Source organism: Muscardinus avellanarius, assembly GCF_963383645.1.
Source record: "Muscardinus avellanarius genome assembly, chromosome: 3".
Taxonomy (NCBI): domain Eukaryota; kingdom Metazoa; phylum Chordata; class Mammalia; order Rodentia; family Gliridae; genus Muscardinus; species Muscardinus avellanarius.
Genome location: NC_137788.1, coordinates 81,996,133 through 82,009,203, shown reverse-complemented (window position 1 = coordinate 82,009,203; position 13,071 = coordinate 81,996,133). Strand labels below are relative to the sequence as shown.

The following is a 13,071-nucleotide window of genomic DNA, read 5'->3' as shown; positions in this document are numbered from 1 at the left end:
ATTGGAATAGTGATCAACATGTAGCCTAACTGCCATCACAAAGCAAAAAGAAGTCTCGTCTACACTAAAATAACATCCGCCAGAGTGTACAAGTATTGATCCTGGCGCAGCAGTGCCCACCTGTAATTCCAGCTACTCAGAAGGCTAAGGCAGAAGGATCACAAGTTCAAGCCTAGCCTGGACAATTTAAGCAAGAGTGTCTCCAAATGAAAAATAAAAAGGGCCAGGGAATATAGCTTATGGTGGAGCATCGCTGGGTTCAATTCCCCGAACCCCTCCACCACACACACCACATGCCTAATCACCAGAGTATCAAACTGCTTCTACAAATCTTTAACATTTAACAAAAAAAGAGTAGGAAGATTCACACCATCTGATTAAGGTAATCAAGACAGAAGAGTGTTGGTGAAAGATGTGATACATGGATCAGTAAAACAGAATACAGGGCTCAGAAATAGACCTATACAAATAAAAGGCAAGTGAATTTTGACAAATGCACAAGGATAATTCAATGAAGAAAGGATAGTCCTTTCACAAATGGTACTAGAACAACTGGACATCCATGTGCAAAACACAAAAACAAAAAGCTCAGATGTAGACCTTATATCTATACAAGAGTTAAGTTGAGATAAATGTAAAACTTTAAAACTTCTAGAAAATAAAACAAAGAGAGAAAAAAGCCAGGCATGGTGACGCACCCTTGTAATCCCAGCATTCAGGAGGCTGAGACAGGAAGATCTCGGTTCTCAGAGTCTCAGCTACTTAGTGAGGCCCTCTGCAACTCATTGAAACCCTGTTTCAAAATAAAGAACAATAAAAAGCTGAGGGTGTAGCTTGGAGGTAGAATGCCCCTGGGTTCTATCCCCAGTGCCACAAAAACAAATAAATAGAGACAAAGCTATATCACCTTGGGTTTAGGAATGCATTTTAGAAAAAACACCAAAAGTCTAACCATGAAAGAAAAAACTGATGTTTGACTTTATTAAAATTACAAACTTTACCCAGGCATGGCAGCACACGCTTGTAATCCCAGCATTCGGGAGGCTGAGACAGGAGGATCGTGGTTAGCAGACAGCCTCAGCTACTTAGTGAGGTCCTTTACAACTCAGTGAGTGAGACCCTGTTTCAAAAGAAAGAATAAAAAACAGGGCTGAGGCTGTAGCTCAGAGGTAGAATGCCCCTGGGTTCCATCCTCAGTACTGAAAAAAAAATTAAAAATGTTTGCTTAAGAAGGACACCATTAAGAGAATGAAAGAGATGAGTAACCAATTGGAAGAAAATATCTGCAAATCACCTACTGGATAAAGGACTTCAATACAAAATATATAAATATTTCAAAAGACAAGAGGGAGGGGAATAGGTTCTAACATTATACACAAAGAATTATAACACTAATTGAAGATACAGTGTGACAATGCATATTGTAAATTCTGGAGCAGCTTAGAGAAAAGCAAAACACACACACACACACACACACACACACACACACACACACACACACAAATTTAGTTACTGTGCACATTTATGATTTCAGCAACCAGGAAGGTCAAGAAAGGAGAATCACAAGTTCAAGGCCAATCTGAGGAACTTAGCAAAACCCTGTCTCAAAATAAATTTTTTGTGTATATGTGTATGGTACTAGGGATTGAACCCAGTGGCTCTCGACCACTGAGCTATATCCCCTCCCTATTTTTGTTTGTTTGTTTGTTTGTTTTGAGACAGGGTTTCACAATAAATCATTCAGGCTAGCCTCAAACTTGTGATCCTCCTGTTTTAGGCTCTCATGTCCTAAGATTACAGGCATACACCACTATGCCTGGCATCAAAATAAAAATTTTAAAAGGGTTAAGGATGTAGCTCAGTGGTAAAGTACTCCTGGGTTCAATTCCAGTATAAAGAAGGAAAAAGGAGGAGGAGGAAGAGGAGGAGAAGGAGGAAGATGAGGAAAAAAAGGAAGAGGAGGAAAAGGAAGGAAGGAAAGAAAAAATTTTTAAAGGGCCAAAATGTAGGTGAGTGGCAAAGTACTCCCGGATTCAATTCCAGTACAAAGGAGGAGAAGAAGAGGAGGAGGAAAGAAAGAAAAAAGGAAAAAAATTTTAAAAGGCATACAATGGAATTTTACTCAGCCATAAAGAACAAAATTACATCATTTACAGGGAAATGGATGAAACTGGAGAACATTATGCAAAGTGAGATTAGTCAGTCACAAAAAGTAAGAAATTGGATGTACTCCCTAGTATGCAGAAGCTAGGGAGAAAAGGGTCCATAGAAGGAACTCTAGACAAAGGAGAAACCATAGATGTGTAAATAAGGCGCCCTAACGGGGTGATGGGAGGGGGTAAGAGGAAATTCCCTAATGTACATAATGTACATTTACAAACCTATTGTGTTAATCACTAAGCCAAACATGAGAAGGAAGGAAGGAGAGGGAATGAGGTGGGAATTGGGTAAGGGATAATTGAGTGATGTGTGCATGTATGCCTCTACCATCTTGTACTCCATTAAGATGTATGACTATGAGCCAGGCATGGTGACGCACGCTTGTAATCCCAGCACTTGGAAGGCTGAAACAGGAAGATCACTCAGGTTTGAAGCCAGCCTCAGCTACTTAGTGAGGCTCTCAGCAACTTAGTGAGACCCTGTTTCCAAATAAAATATAAAATAGGTCTGGGAGCATAGCCCAGAGGTAGAAAGCCGCTGGGTTCCACCCCCTGTATCACACACAAACACACAAAAAGATGTATGACTAATACGCCAATACAAAAATTTTAAAAATCTATTATCCCTCCGAAAGCAAAAAATTAAAGGGCAGGAAAAGAGAACAAAACACAAAAAGAAATGAAAAAAATATGAAGATAGTAGATGTAACCCAAACAATAACTACATTATGGTTTATGGTGTAAGTACTCCATTTAAAAGAAGATTATGAGATTGGATTATAAAATACAAAATACATCTATGAAAAATAATTTTAAACTCATTTTTTAAAGTTATTTTGGGGTAGTGCTAGGGATTGAACCCAAGAGTACTCTAACTCTGAGCTATATTCCCAGTCCTTTTTACTTATGAAAGCTAAATCAAAGTAGATTTTACAACAAGGGATATTACCTGGGGGCAAAAGAGATGTTTATAATAAAAAAGAGCTCAACTCATTATAAGGAAATAATGATCCCAAGTGTGATATATCAAATAAACCTTCAAAATACATGAAGCAAAAATTAATGGGAGGGAAATGAAAAGACAAATAGACAAATTCACAATTACACCTGGAAATGTCAACGTCCTTCTCAATAATAGAAAAGCAGACAAAATTTACTTAATATGTAAGACTTGCACACTACTGTCAAACAATTTGACACTTATAGAATATTCCATCCCAGTACAGCATAACATGTACTCTTTTCAAGTACAACAAAACAGTAAAACAGATCCTATTATGGGCCATCAAACAAGTCTCAAAGCTAAATGAACTATCCGGGCATGGCGGCGCACACTTGTAATCCCCACGCTTGGGAGGCGGAGACAGGAGGATCGCGCAGGTTTGAAGCCAGCCACGCACACTAGCTTAAGAGACCCTGTTTCCAAATAAAAAATATAAAATAGGTCTGGGAGCATAGCCCAGAGGTAGAAGGGTTTCATCCCCAGTACCACCAAAAAAAAAAAAAAAAAAGTTAAATGAACTAAAAATGTTTATGACCCACAGTGGTATTAAATTAGAAACCAGCTGGGTCTGGTGGCTCATGCCTGTAATCCCAGTACAGGAGGCTGAGACAGGAGGAGCAGGTTAGAGGGCAGCCTCAGCAATGTTGGAAGATTCTCAGCAACCTAGGGAGAATTTGTTTCCAAACAAAAATATAAAAAGGTATGGGGTGTAGCTCAGAGGTATAATGCCCCTGGTTTTAACCCCCAGTACTGCAATACACACCCTAGAAATCAATAATGGAGAAAGATCTGAAAAATTCCCCAATAGATAGTTACAATCCTTTGGTAAAGAAGAAATTAAAAGGAAAATGAAAAAATACTTTTGAGTGAAAATGAAACTACATTAAAATTTGTGGGATACAGATAAAGCACTGCTTAGAGGGAAATTTTTAGCATGCATGCATGAATTCATTCATTCATTCATTCATTCATTCATTCATTCAGGGGACTGACCCAGGGGACAGTCTATCCCTGAGCTATACCCTCAGTCCTTCTCATTTGTTTTTATTTTGAAACAGGGTCTCATTAGGTTGCTGTGGCTTGCCTCAAACTTGTGATCCTCCTGTCTCAGTCTCCCAAGCACTGGGATTCCAGGCATGTGCCACCATGCCTGGCTCTCATAAAACAATGTGTGTGTGTTGGGTGGTGGGTACTGGGAATTAAACCCAGGGGCATTCTACCTCTGAGCTACATTCCCATCTCTTTTTTTTTAAACAGGGTCTTGCTAAGTTGCTGAGGTTGGCCTCAAATTTGTGATCCTCCTGTCTCAGCCTCCTAAATACTGGGAATACAGGCATGTGCCACTGTGCCCAGGCATAAAACAATTCTTAACGAAGAATACTATTAAAATTCTATTCTTACATCTACATACTTTATCTGACTATACCTAAATACATAGCATATCCTGATTTACACAGGTGGCAGTCATGAGAATCTACCCCCTTAATTGCCAATTGCCGAAAGTGACCCATGGCCCCAGCTACAGTACTGTGAAATCTAAGCCACTCTGGTTCCAAGGCCACCTACTCTAAGCTATTTCTTGCCAGTGACTGAGCCTAGCCGGGATAAGGCAGATATATCTCTGGAAGATACGGTTTCTCTGAAGACTCTGGCTTGGGAATTTCCCCAAAGCCTTGCCATCTTCCCCAGACCTGTGCTGCATCTAAGATGCTTCCCTTGGCGTAACTTCTTCCTTTTGCCTTCACTCGGGCCGAGCAGTACTGCGGTCCACAGCCTGTCTTCTCTGGCTTCCTCATGTCCTCTCAGATGCATTTACTCTACTGAACTTGCTGCTGGTCTAATCCCATCTCCATGTCTGTTTCTCAGGAGACTTGCAGACACACGGCATGTTAGCCCTTTTCATCTGAGTTCAAGGGTCTGAGGCTTAAACGATTACCCTGACCTTAAAAGCAGAAACTCGGAAAACATTCTTACTTAATTAGGATACGTGCCTCAGGTTAAAATGTAATGCTGTAGATGGCATGGTGCATTAAAAATCTTTGCTAAATCTTTTTTATTTTCCAGTATGCCAAAAACGATTTCTTCCTTTTGAATACATTTAATTCCAACTGACAGTGCTGCTTCTAGCTCTGTCAAGATGCCCTAATTTCCCCCTTGCTGTGACTTCAGTCACAGCTAATGGTAACTGAACTAGATTCACTAGTCCAGGCACAATAACAGCCTGGATCAGAAGTTGTTTTTTTTAAACTGGGTCTAATTCTTACAAATTCTCCTAGGGGTGAATGTGAGAGAGAAAGGGAGAAGGGGGGGGGGAGAGGGAGGGAGGGAGGGAGGGAGAGAGAGTGTGTGTTTTTATCTAGTTCCACATAACTGAATCAATATTAAGCCCAGAGTAGTGACTCTTTTTGGAGCTGTCACTATTATTCATTCCACTTCCTCACAAACATTTCAGAGGACTTTATAAGGTTAACTTTCTCTTGAGGATTTTATGACATCTACTGACTACAGTTTTCCTAAATTAAATAGTAAAGTACAATGGATATCCTATTATCTAAAACAATTAGGATGATAGTTGTTTAATCAAAAAAACAGGATTTAAAAAATAATTTCTACATATCATAATCACTTTATCCCACCTTAAAAATAAATATGTACTCATTCATAGATCTTGCAACATAAGCCAGTCTTTAAAAAAAAAAAAGTAAATTTGCTAACTGAAACCTCATCATTCTTACAAAAACTATTTCTAGTTAAAATTTCTCTTAAAAAAGAGTACATTTTTGTGAAAGTTAAGTAATTTGAGCATAGAACCATTCTAAATTTTTGCATTTTCCCTCAAGTTGGGACTGGTGACACATGTCTGTGATCCCAGTACTTGGGAGGCTGAGATAGGAGGATCACAGGTTAAAGGACAGCCTCAACAAGTAGTGAGACTTTCATCAACCTAGCAAGACCCTGTTTCAAAATAAGAAATAAAATCAAGTCTGGGGGTGTAGCTCACAGGTAGAATGCCTCTAGGTTTGATCCCTAATACCCTCCCACAAAATGATGGTTTCCCCTCAAAAAACATTTTTGTTTGTTGCTGGGGTTTGAACCCAGGACCTTCTGCATGCTAGGCAAAAGCTTTTACCACCAAGCTACATTCCCCATCCCTCCCTTCACCCTTTCCTATTCTTTCATATATACTACATTCAGTAGTAATTTCTGAAGTGTCTTTCACCTTAGATTTTACTAAAACACTTAACTCTTTTTTCATACTTCATGTATCCTTGGCTTATATATTAATTTGCATAATCAAAATAACAAATCCAAATGGCACGGACAGGTTGGGAACAATCCCAAGTGATTTTTGGAAGGCACAAACTAACGTGATGGGAAGAGAAATGCGCAGGCATACTAGAAATGGTCTCCTAGCCTTAGGAGCTCAGCCTAACACCCCAGCATGCTCGCTGGCGGCATCTGCACAGTCTAGTAAGTGGGGCTTAGTCAGGGAGCTTCTACTATAGGCGGTCTGTTTCCTTTCAGGCACCCAGTGCCTTCTGCTTTTAGTCCCCTATTACAACCCTTGCAAGGCCAGTGGTACCAAGGAATTTCTAATTTATTATTATTTCTAATTTATTATTATTTTAAATATTATTTATTATATCTAATTTATTATTATTTTAAACCTCTCATATGGACAAGATTAACCATTTATCATTGCTAAAGTAATTAATATTAATATTAAGATGTTTGTAACTCACTGAATGGTAACTTGGAATTCTGTTATATTTATTTCATTTAAGTTTCCTGTTACTCCTATTATGACAAAGACAAGCAAGTCTTCTCTGTAAAGGAGCAAAGAGTAAATATTTTAGGCTTTGTAGGCCCCTACTGCACACTTTTTTGCTGTTTCATAGAAATGCAGGCCACTTACCCCTCCTTGGATTAGGGAGAGATGAAGGTCAAATCCCATTTCTCTGCTTACTCCACATAAGTGGAGCATAGAAGCTGTTGCTACCATCTACACGAAAGCTTGCATCAAAGGCCTATCCCTGAGATGGTGAGGACAGCAAACACACAGAGGACTTACTATGTGCCAAGTACTGTTAAAGGGTTTTAAGTGTAATAAGCAGTTAATTCACCACAATCATCACATAAAGTGTTTTTATAACGCTAATCTTTGATGAGGATTCTAAGCACAGAATGAATAGCTACATAGCTTGCCCAAATTCACACAGATGATGATGGTGAAAACCCATGATTAAAACCCAGGCAGAGCCGGGCGTGGTGGCGCACGCTTGTATCCTCCGAGCTTGGGAGGCTGAGACAGGAGGATCGCACAAATTTGAAGCCAGCCTCAGCTACTTAGTGAGGCTCTCAGCAACTGAGACCCTGTTTCCAAATAAAATATAAAATAGGGCTGGGAGTATAGCCTGGAGGCAGAAAGCCTCTGGGTTCCACCCCCAGTACCACAATAAACAAACAAACAAACAAACAAACAAACAAATCCCAGGCAGGAGTCAGGTATGGTAACACATGCTTGTAATCCCAGTACTTGAGAGGCTGAGATAGAAGGATCACAGGTTTGAGGACAGCCTCAGCGAGTAGTGAGATTCTCATCAACCAACAAGACCTTGTTTCAAAATAAAAATAAAAAATAGGAGGTTTATCTTGGAGACACGATATCCCTGGGTTCAATCCCCAGTACCACAAAAAATAAAAAAAATACAACCCAGGCAGACTAGCTCTGCAGTCCTCACGTTCTCCAGTTCTAACTGCTGGTTTCACAGTCCACACCCTCCTAGGCCCTCTGTCTGTTAGGTGTGCCACCACAAACAGCACTGGCATCAGGCGACTTTCCATGTAAAGCACTTCTAGAGCTGGGTGCGGTGACGCTCTACTCCCAGGACCTGGGAGGCTGAGGCAGAGGGATCCAGGTTCGCAGCCAGCCTTAACTACTTAGTGAGGTGCTCTGCAACTTAGTGAAACCCTGTTTCAAAATAAAGAATGAATAAAAAAAATCGGGCTGGGAGTGTTGCTCAGAGGTAGAATGCCCCTGAGTTCAACCCCCAGCACCACAAAAAGAAAAAAGTACTCCCAGCATTATAGTCAAGATTAAGGTTAAAAAAAAATCACCACAGTGCGACTGGTGAGACAATCTTGGAAGAAATGGGTTATCAGGGATGTGACTGAGGAAGCAACCTGAGCACTAGAGAAAATGAACTCCAAGGGCGACATTCCCCTATTACCATATGAATTCGAACATGCTATCCTAGCAAACTAAGCTGTTCGCAGTGCTGAGACTTAGACTGAATAGAATTCACTTCATAAATCCTGGTTCTCTATAAATAGGATCTTTTATCATATGGGTACATTTAAATGAAAAAACTTAGAGCAGCCATCTTACAAATGGATTTTTAGCCACTCTACTAGCCAATAATGATCATACAGAACAAGAAGGTTTTTTTGTTTTTTGTTTGTTTTGGTACTGGGGATGGAACCCAGGGGCATTCTACTTCTGAGCTTCACTCTCAGCCCTACTTTATTCTTTATTTTGAAACAGGGTCTCACTAAGTTGCTGAGGGTCTCACAAGTTGCTGAGGCTAGCCATGAACCCGCAATCCTCCTGTCTCAGCCTCCCAAGTACTAAGATTATAAACATGCACCAGCACGCTCAGCTAAGTAGTAATTAATTTTTTTTCAGTACTGGGGATGGAACCCAGGGTCATTCTACCTCCAAGCTACACCTCCAGCCCTATTTTTTATTCTTTATTTTGAAACAGGGTCTCACTAAGTTGGTGAGGCTGTTTGTGAACCAGAATCCTCCTGTCTCAGCCTCCCAAGTACTGGGATTATAAGCGTCTACCACCACATCTGGCAAGAAGTAATTTTTAAAAGTTCTGATGTTAGCCAGGCATGGTGGCATGTCTAAAATTCAAGATAGGAGGATCACAGGTTCAAGGCCAGCCTCCGCAACTTAGAGTTCCTCAACAACTTAGGGACCTCGTTTCAAAATAAAAAATAAAAAGGGCTAAGGGTATAGCGCAAAGGTAGAATTTCCCTGACTTCAATCCTTAGTACCACACACAAAAAAAAGTTCTGATGTTGAACTTTAGACAAATATATGGGCTTTACATGAAGATGTATCATCTGAACTACTGAATATTCTTTGAACTGTACAATAAAATTACTGTGTACTACACAGAGCTGCTCAAGCCTGAACTAGGAAGATAATCCTGACTTGGAATATGTTACTGTAACTTACATAAGGACAACAAAATAGGGAAAATAAATTCAGATCTTGAAACTATCCTCAGGAAATTGCCCTTCTAGTTAATATAAATTTATTTTATTTGTTGTTGTTGTTGTTGTTGTTGTTGTTGTTGCTACGTTAACAAAGCAAGACAGAAATGTGAGCAAGCGCTGTCCTGGAATACAAACTTAATTTTCTAGATTCAGTTACTAAAACACAGTTCTATTTGGCCACTCTCGGGCAGCACATAGGGAGAAGCCCAATACATTGAGGACAAACTGCAAATGGTCACAGGGTCCTGCCTCCCCTGGGTGATGGCAACAGCTTCAGGGCTCAATAATCAGAACTTTGGTGAGATGTCCACATGGTCTCAAGAAAGACCTGGATACAAAATTAAGTTAAATCTTTAAAGTGTTAGCAAAAAAAAAAAAAAGACACATACACTATGATTTAGAAGATGTATATTCATGACACCAAAAATATACTGATCAACCTATACTACATTCTGTATGTTACTATAAACAATGCAGATTTCATAAGAATTAGGAAAATATGTATATGTATGTACATATATTTACAAAACACATATTCCCAGAAACAGAACTTCAAATTGTGGTGAGCAAATTTTCTGGCAATCCTAGTGTTTGGCAATGTACACAATTAACCAGCAAAACCAGTGTGATACCTGAGCTTGGCAGATTTCTGTAATTTAAGCCTACTGCTAATTTCATTAAGAGGTAAGGAAACCTGAGCCTAGAAAACCGCTTCTTGCCATTGCAAATGGCATGGTTTCTCCTCTTCAGAAGCACCAAAATAATTTATCAACATTCATATTTGGAACATGAGCAGATGGAAGAAGAACTGTCTGGGCTCCTTGGATTTCTGGTTCTGGTTCTAGTTCACAGTGAAGCCCAGCTGTACTTCCCTTGAATTCCAACACATAATCTAGATTTCTTATTCAAATTTTTTCTTTTTAGGCAGATTTTAGCAACTTATGATCAAAAGAGCCCAAGCGAAACAGGCAGCAGCCTTTAATTTGAAACCCAAAGCCTGGAATTTCTAAGCAACTCAACTCTAAAGCTGAACAATGGATTTTAAAAAGTTCATTGAAATATTAAGCCTCCTAATCAAGGCAATTCATGAGTATCTCTATTTTGAATCACAGAATTCATGCCAAAATGTATTCAGAGAAAATATATGCCATTCATGTAGAAATAATAATTCTCAATACCATAATGCGTATAAAATTGAAAACTATATTTAACTACATTTACTGTGACAGGGGCTTTCAAACCTATTTTAGGCAACAGAACATTTCCTTCTACTGAAATCTTAGGTTTATACCCAGTGTGAAAAAATAGAAGAGCTGCTGTGGCTGAAACTCGTGCACGCTCATTTTCTGGATGGACCTGCATGCACCGATGGGGCCGCAGACAGAAAACCCAGTCTGATGGCCAACCTCTTCCTCTGTCAGAGAACCCTGAGGAATCATCACAGTCCCCTGTGGCCGACATGAAGCAGAGCTAGAAAACCACTGTGTGAGAAAAAGATAGTCATTCTTCTACATTTTAACATCACAACCAAGACACCAAATCAACCACACATCTATTTACCTGTGAGCTTTAAAACTTCTTCCACCAGCATAAATATCAATATCTGGACAACAATGCTTCACATAAAGCTTCAATAAATCTTCTCCTAATTCAGATGCAGGCTCCAAGTCATAATTATCTTCAAAAGAGAAAAATAAAAGATAATTTCTTTAATATTATAAACATTCCAAAATTTTTTTCTATGTCAGCAAGAGCTTTTTCTACATAATTATCTCAAATAAATGGAATATTTAAGTGGTAAATTTAAATAAAACAGATTTTAAACCACTTATACTTTCTGCTTTAAAATATTTATTTTGCCGGGCGTGGTGGTGCACACTTCTAATCCCAGCATTTGGGAGGCTGAGACCGGAAGATAGCAGTTCACAGACAGCCTCAGCTATTTAGTGAGGCCCTCTGCAACTCAGTGAGACCTGGTTTCAAAATAAAGAATAAAAATTAGGGCAGGGGGTGTAGCTCAGAGGTCGAATGCCCCTGGGTTCCACCCCAGACCTGCAAATAAATAAATAAATAAAATAAAATATTTCTATTTACACTTAAATATAGATAAACCTTTAAATACAGAAACACATTTAAATATAACATCACAAAACTACAGGCCAAAAGCTAATTTATTTCATGGATATCTGAGTTAGAAAGCCATCAGTTTTCCCAATTCGATTTTCTTTTCCACTAAGTGATTCTTTCTATTCCCTAAAGTTTAGATACTGAATGGGAGATGGAGCCAAGGGAGAGTTTTTATTAAGTCACTGGGAGAATGTCCTTAGAGGGGATTGTGGGACCCTGGTCCCTTCCTCTTCCGCCTCCTGGTCACAGGTGAGCAGTGTTCTGCCAGGTACTCCCCACCACTGCCATCTGGCACAGCCAGCAAGGCCCAAAGCACCCAGCCCACCTGATCATAGACTAGGACCTCCAATACTGCAACCAAAATAATCCATTTCTCTTTATAAATTAATTATCTCAGATATTTCACTATAGTGATATAAATCTAATATACTCTGCTTTATGAATATATGGCTAGACTGATGTATAAAGGGATAGAAATTCAACTAAAATTAATGGGTTGTTAAGAGTACTATGAGGTTATTACTACACACAGAATGAAGAGATACAGAGCCGGGCGTGGTGGCGCACGCTTGTAATCCCCGTGCTTGGGAGGCAGAGACAGGAGGATCGCGCAGGTTCGAAGGCAGCCGCGCGCACTGGCTTAGGAGACCCTGTTTCCAAATAAAAATGTAAAAATAGGTCTGGGAGTGTAGCCGAGAGGTAGAAGGGCTTCCAGGAACCCCAGTACCACCAAAAAAAGAAAGAAAGAAAGAAAGAAAGAAAGAAAGAAAGAAAGAAAGAAAGGAAGAAAGAAAGAAAGAAAGAGAAAGAAAGAAAGAAGAGATATACAAAAATAAGATAAAAAAAAAAAAACACCTTTCAATCTGGGCATGGTGGCACATGCTTGTAATCCCAGCACTTGGGAGGCTGAGATAGGAGGATCACACAGGTTCGAAGCCAACCTCAGCTACTTATTGAGGCTCTCAGAAACTCAGTGAGACCTGTTTTCCAATAAAGTATAAAATTGGTCTGGGAGTGTAGCCTGGAGGTAGAAAGCCCCTGGATTCCATCCCCAGTTCCACAAAAAGAAACCAAAAAACAAAAAACCTCTTTTTTTTTCTTCAAAAGATTCACCATTTAGGTAGTAGAAAATGAAATATAAAACAAGTAAAATAAAAAGGAGAAATACTACACTGTACAACATAGTTCATAAATACCGGTGTAGATCAATGTGTATTATAGTGTGTGGAAACTACACTGTACTAAATTTAATTTGACCTGACATTGTCTCCATCCTTTGAGTTCCTTCATAATAAACTACAACCTAACTTATTAAGTAAACAAACCAAAAACTTAGAACTATATTTCTTTTGGTAATGGACAGCTAGACCTCAATAATCCCAAGTAGTGAAATTTTATCCAACCCCAGGTAGCCAAGTGGTCAAACCATGTCCAAATAAGACAAAGGCCTAACCGTAAGCAACCAAGTAATCTGTACTTTATTTCCTTCTTCCA

At 39.3% G+C, this 13,071-nt stretch overlaps 1 protein-coding gene across 1 annotated transcript in view; it reads right to left on the bottom strand.

The window, feature by feature from the left end:
* BTBD8 (BTB domain containing 8) overlaps nt 1–13,071 on the bottom strand; it is a gene marked incomplete at both ends in the record, with an annotated part of 92,238 nt that overhangs the window by 58,082 nt on the left and 21,085 nt on the right. The window contains one exon of the mRNA XM_080693076.1: nt 11,011–11,128. Within this exon, the coding sequence (XP_080549202.1) occupies nt 11,011–11,128 (118 nt within the window). The remainder of the gene's footprint in view (nt 1–11,010; nt 11,129–13,071) is intronic.